Here is a 7,063-nt window from a genome sequence, read left to right on the forward strand (position 1 = left end):
AGAAATCAGAATTTCCCGGATGCACGCTGTTCCTTCGTTCAGCAGCCATCGCAAAAAAATCAATAACACAGGAGAAGCACTGCAAAACAACGATACATCACGTGGCAGTACGAGTCTAAATGACAATGCCGGTCGGCACACTGATGTCTGATAGTGGCTTCTAGCAGAGTAAGACTGAACTACAACTGGTTTAACCCAACAGAGATAATTTCGGTTACTTTTAGGTACCTCATGTATAATATATATAGATATATATATATATATATATATATATATATATTATATATATATATTATATAATATATATATATATTATATATATAATATATATATATATATAAATATAATGTAGGATAACATTTTTTCGGGAAAAACATTTTATCAATGGCCAGCATATCAAAAATACCTTTAAAGGTTACGTTTATAAATAATTTACAAGATAAGGGCAAAAGAAATATTTTGTAATGCCAAATATGCCGAAAAAAAGACAAAAATTGTCAATAACCATTATAATTTATGCGTCTCGAAACAAATCGATAGAATTTTCAAAAATTCGTTATTACCGTATTGGTCCCAATTTCGGGGATAATTCATAAGAATTTTCACTTCATCAGCGATAAATTTTAGTCTTTTTGTCTTTCTTTCGGCATATTTGACATTAGAATTTTCCTTTGCCCTTATCTTGTAAATTATGTATATATATATATATATATATATATATATATTATATATATATATATATATATATATATTATATATATATATATATATATAATATATATATATATACATATATATATGATACAAAAAAGAAAATGGAGAAACAAATTTAGTTTGTTAATCAACTTTCATATATTAGAATGTTGGATCATATATTCATTTAACAAAATGAGAAACTTAATAGCATACATATATATATCTTATAATTCAGTACATATAAGAATACAAATTATAAAAATCATAATATATTATTGTCTATATATATTATATATATATATATATATATATATATATATAATATTGTTTCTGTATATATCTGTGAACATGTGTATATATATTTGCATGACTATAGTGTATGACTATAAATTGTGTTGTGGTTGTGTATGTGTGTTCGTGTTTGTGTGTGAGTGTGTGTTGTGTGTGTGTGTGTGAGTGTGCGTGTGTGGTGTGTGTGGTGTGTGTGTGGTGTGTGTGTGTGTGAGTCTGTATCTGTAAATCTGCCTCTCTGTCTGCTATTACAAAAATTTATTGAGTGCAACGAAATTCAGTTTACAATTCAGATTCGTCATATTTTTATTTATGTACAGATATATGTGTGTGTATATAAGCATTGTATCTTTGTGTTTGCATCTATGTTACCAACCTTAAGTGTTGCTCCTGCTACATCTGTATATTGAAGGTTTTATCAATGTTAATAAAATAGAAACAATTGTAGGCTTTATACTGAGCAAACTAATAAACGCCACTGTCTCTATATTTATCGTTTCTTGTTAGAAAGTCTGTGTTTCTTTCCGAATTCTGCCATAGGATATTTCTATTTACTTATCATACAGGAGGAATTCACCTGGATGTGTATTCTACTTCTTATTACTGGTGCCTAATTGTCGAATATTGTTAGATCTGAATCTCTGGATTCCCCTCGTTGTCCTACATGGCTTTTCCCTGTATTTGGGAAAATTTGTCTTTAATTGTTAATTGTTACGTTGTTCACATTAATTTATATAAATCACATCACAAACGTAAACGACAAACACTCATTTTCATACCCGCGCGCACACACACACCACACACAGAGAAAAAGTGAGCGTCTGTTTGAGAGGATGAAAGAGAGAGCGAAGATAGAAGGGAAGACACATATATATAGAAACATACAATTAGATTAATAATATCAAAAAGATCAAACTTACACCCTCTCTAAATTGGTGAGACCCTCGAACGATCCATGTTCAATAATCGCGATTTTATTATTGGCTAGATTTCTGTAATTTGGGAGAGAATTGGTGAGAAATGGTATAAAAATGATTAGTCACACAATTTTAAATACGCATATGTCTAATCAACTGGATGTAGATGTAGAAGAAAAGGAAGTAGAAGTGCAAAAATTAGATGAAGATGAAGATAATGAGGAGTGAAGGTTATGATGATATTGATAATGATAACTTGTGACGCTATTGACTGATGAGGAAGATGATGCGAATGATGATGTCGTTTATGATGATGATGATGAGATGATAAGGAGTGTGGTGTTGAGGACGGTTAAGCACGTTGATGGTCGCGATCATGGCCATGATGCTTATGATGACAATGAAATTATAGAGGTACAAAAAACACAATTTGAAGCGGAGATTACAAGAAAATTATGAATTGAAATATGCATGTTTAAATCTGCCTCTCTGTCTGCAATTACAAAAATGTTATTGAGTGCAACGAAATTCAGTTTACAATTCAGATTCGTCATATTTTTATTATGTATAGATATATGTATGTGTATATAAGCATTGTATCTTTGCGTTTGCATATATATTACCAACCCAAACTGTTGCTCCCGCTACATCTGTATATTGAAGTTTTTATCAATGTTAATATAATAGAAACCATTGTAGGCTTTATACTGCGAAATCTAATAAACGCAACTGTCTCTATATTTATTGTTTGTTATCAAAATGTCTGAATTTTTCCGAATTCTGCCATAGGATATTTCTATTTACTTATCATACAGGAGGAATTCACCTGGATGTGTATTCTACTTCTTATTACTGGTGCCAATATTGTTAGATTTGAATCTCTGGATCCCCTTGGTCGTCCTACATGGGATTTCCCCGTATTGGGGAATTTTGTCTTTAATCGTTAATTGTTACATTGTTCACATAAATTTTTTAAAATGACATCACAAACGTAAACCACAAACACTCAGATCCTTAATCATTTTCGTACCCGCATGTACACACACACAGACAAAGTGAACGTTTGTTAGAGAGGATGAAACAGAGAGTGAATATAGACGGGCAGACTTTATATGTAGAAACATACAATTAGATTAATAATATCAGGAAGATCAAACTTACAACTTATATAGATTGGTGAGATCTTCGAACAATCCATGTTCAATAATCGCGATTTTATTATTGGCTAGTTTTCTGTAATTTGAGAGACAATTGGTGAGAAATGGTATAAAAATGATTAGTCACACAATTTTAAATACGCATATGTCTAATCAACTGGATGTAGATGTAGAAGAAAAGGAAGTAGAAGTGCAAAAATTAGATGAAGGTGAAGATAATGAGGACTGAAGGTTATGATGATATTGATAATGATGGCTTGTGACGCAGTTGACTAATGGTGAAGATGATGCTAACGATGATATCGTTTATGGTGATGATAATGAGATGATAATGAATGTGGTTGAGCATGGTGATGACCGCGTTCATGGCCATGATGCTTATGACGACAATGAAATTATAGAGGTACAAAAAATAGAATTGGAAGCGGAGATTACAAGAAAATTATGGAGTAAAATATACATATATATATTGTGATGGATATATATATATATGTCGGTCCCATAGGGGATAATGTTACAGTTGTTTATAGCTCCGGGATCATATCTCCGCTAACTGCCAAAACGACACAGCACTTGTGTCTTACTTGTATTTGCAAACTAATATCATGGTTCCCGTCTCTGGTTTTACGTAATAAACACAGGCCCTGATTTCTGGGTAGTAACTCGTCATCGAAACACGGGTGTGTGTGTATCACGTTAGGCTAGAGATGGCAATGTTTTTTTCCTTTCACATATACTAATCAGACACAGACAGTGTGTCATTAGCCAATTGGAGAAGATGTTCTCCTGGGGCTATAAAAACTAGAAGCATCGTTCCCTATGGCACTGACACGTTTACGTGGTAAATATACTTTACGATTCCCTGCTACTACTGTTTACGTCTCACTCACAGATTTAATATTGCTTTCATATATATATCTATATATATATATATATTTATATATATATATTAAGGGGCGGGCAACAGGTTGCTTAGCCACATAGCGAAAAATTAGAAATAGCAGACAAAAACTGTTTATTTCTGTTTTCTACTATCAGGGGGGAAGGGCATAAGTTTTGATAAAAAATACAAAAATCGATTTCAGGTGAGTATGCGATCGATAGAGCTGTGGGAACGTGCATTTGTAAAATCGTTTTTCTTGAAATAGAGTAAAGTCTATCTTTATTCTTCTTTTGCTGGAGTCTGAAATTTGGGTTAAATCAGAGTTTCTGAAAGGGAAAGCCTATGAGACGGTCGCACAATATTTTTGAAAAACTTTGGTTTTAATATTTGACACCTCAGCACCGTCCATGGGATGGGGGGCGTTGTGTATATATATATATATATATAAATGTATGTATGTATATATACACATATATATACATATATATATATATACATCTATATATATATATATGTTTGTGACACATGTTTATTTACATATATATATGTATGTGAGACTGTGTATGACTACAAATTGTTTTGTGGTTGTGTGTTGTATATGTGTGCGTGTGTGTGTGTGTGCCTCTCTGTGGGTGTGAGGGAGAGAGAGAGCGAGCGACTGAGAATCTGCATTTTTAAATCTGCCTCTCTGTCTGCAATTACAAAAATGTTATTGAGTGCAACGAAATTCAGTTTACAATTCAGATTCGTCATATTTTTATTTATGTACAGATATATGTGTGTGTATATAAGCATTGTATCTTTGTGTTTGCATCTATGTTACCAACCTTAAGTGTTGCTCCGGCTACATCTGTATACTAAAGGTTTTTTAAATATTAATATAATAGAAACAATTGTAGGCTTTATACTGAGCAAACTAATAAACGCAACTGTCTCTATATTTATCGTTTGTTGTCAAAATGTCTGAATTTTTCCGAATTCTGCCATAGGATATTTCTATTTACTTATCATACAGGAGGAATTCACCTGGATGTGTATTCTACTTCTTATTCCTGGTGCCTAATTGTCGAATATAGTTAGATCTGAATCTCTGGATTCCCCTCGTTGTCCTACATGGCTTTTCCCTGTATTTGGGGAAATTTGTCTTTAATTGTTAATTGTTACGTTGTTCACATTAATTTATATAAATCACATCACAAACGTAAACGACAAACACTCATTTTCATACCCGCACACACACACACATACACACACACAGAAAAAGTGAGCGTCTGTTAGAGAGGATGAAAGAGAGAGCGAAGATAGAAGGGAAGACAATATATGTAGAAACATACAATTAGATTAATAATATCAGGAAGATCAAACTTACAACTTATATAGATTGGTGAGACCTTCAAACAATCCATGTTGAATAATCGCGATTTTATTATTGGCTAGATTTCTGTAAGTTGGAAGAGAATTGGTGAGAAATGGTATAAAAATGATTAGTCACACAATTTTAAATACGCATATGTCTAATCAACTGGATGTAGATGTAGAAGAAAAGGAAGTAGGAGTGCAAAAATTAGATGAAGGTGAAGATAATGAGAAGTGAAGATTATGATGATATTGATAATGATGGCTTGTGACGCAGTTGACTGATGGTGAAGATGATGCTAATGATGATGTCGTTTGTGATGATGAGATGATAATGAATGTGGTGTTGAGGACGGTGATGGTCGCGTTCATGGCCATGATGCTTATGACGAAAATGAAATTAAAGAGGTGCAAAAAACAGAATTTGAAGCGGAGATAACAAGAAAATTATGAAGTGAAATATACATATATATATTGTGAAGGATATATATATATATATATATATATATATATATATATATTATATATATATATATATATATATATATATATATATATATATATATATATGTCGGTCCCTTAGGGGATAATGCTACTGTTGTTTATAGCTCCGGGATGATATCTCCGCTAGCTGCCAAAACGACACACCACTTGTGTCTTACTTGTATTTGCGAACTAATATTATGGTTCTCGTCTCTGGTTTTACGTAATAAACACAGGCCCTGATTTCATGGTAGTAACTCGTCATCGAAACACGGGTGCGTGTGTATCACGTTAGGCTAGAGATGGCAATGTGTTTTTCCTTTCACAAATATTAATCAGACACAGACAGTGTGTCATTAGCAAAGTGGAGAAGATGTCATCCTGGGGCTATAAAAACTAGAAGCATCGTTCCCTATGGCACTGATACGTTTACGTGATAAATATACTTTACGATTCCCTGCTACTACTGTTTACGTCTCACTCACAGGTTTAATATTGCTTTCACATATATATATATATATATATATATATATATTAAGGGGCGGGCAACAGGTTGCTTAGTCACATAGTGAAAAATTAGAAATAGCAGTCAAAAACTGTTTATTTCTGTTTTCTACTATCAGGAGGTGGGTATAAGTTTTGAAAAAAATTACAAAGATCGATTTCAGGTGAGCTGTGCGATTTCGATAGAGCTGTGCGAAAGTGCATTTGTAAAATCATTTTTCTTGGAATAGAAAAAAGTCTATCTTTATTTCTTCTTTAGCTGGTGTCTGAAATTTGGGTTAAATCAGTGTTTCTCAAAGGGGAGGCCGATGGGACGTTCGGACAAGTTTTTTGAAAAACTTTGGTTTTAGTTTTTGACACCTCAGCACCGTCCATGGGATGAGGTGGCCTTGTATATATATATATATATATGTAATATATATATATATATATATATATATATATATATATATATATATATATATATATTTATATATATATATATATATATATATATATATACATATATATATATATATATATATATATATATATATATATATATATACACACATATGTATACATATATATAGATATAAATATACATCTATATATATGTTTGTGACACATGTATATTTACATATATATATATGTATGTCAGCATGTGTATGACTACAAACTGCTTTGTGGTTGTGTGTGTGTGCGTGCGTGTGTGTGAGAGAGAGCGAGAGAGAGAGAGTCTGCATGTTTAAATCTGCCTCTCTCTCTGCAATTACAAAAATGTTATTGAATGCAAC

At 32.2% G+C, this 7,063-nt stretch overlaps 1 protein-coding gene across 1 annotated transcript in view; it reads right to left on the reverse strand.

The window, feature by feature from the left end:
- Nucleotides 1–1,907: 1,907 nt before the first annotated feature.
- The window catches only part of LOC115231460 (insulin-like growth factor-binding protein complex acid labile subunit), a gene marked incomplete at both ends in the record, with an annotated part of 38,605 nt that continues 33,449 nt past the window's right edge, over nucleotides 1,908–7,063 (reverse strand). The window contains 3 exons of the mRNA XM_029801479.1: nucleotides 1,908–1,979; nucleotides 3,066–3,137; nucleotides 5,314–5,385. Of these exons, the coding sequence (XP_029657339.1) occupies nucleotides 1,908–1,979; nucleotides 3,066–3,137; nucleotides 5,314–5,385 (216 nt within the window). The remainder of the gene's footprint in view (nucleotides 1,980–3,065; nucleotides 3,138–5,313; nucleotides 5,386–7,063) is intronic.

This window comes from Octopus sinensis, unplaced genomic scaffold (assembly GCF_006345805.1).
Source record: "Octopus sinensis unplaced genomic scaffold, ASM634580v1 Contig18552, whole genome shotgun sequence".
Lineage (NCBI taxonomy): Eukaryota > Metazoa > Mollusca > Cephalopoda > Octopoda > Octopodidae > Octopus > Octopus sinensis.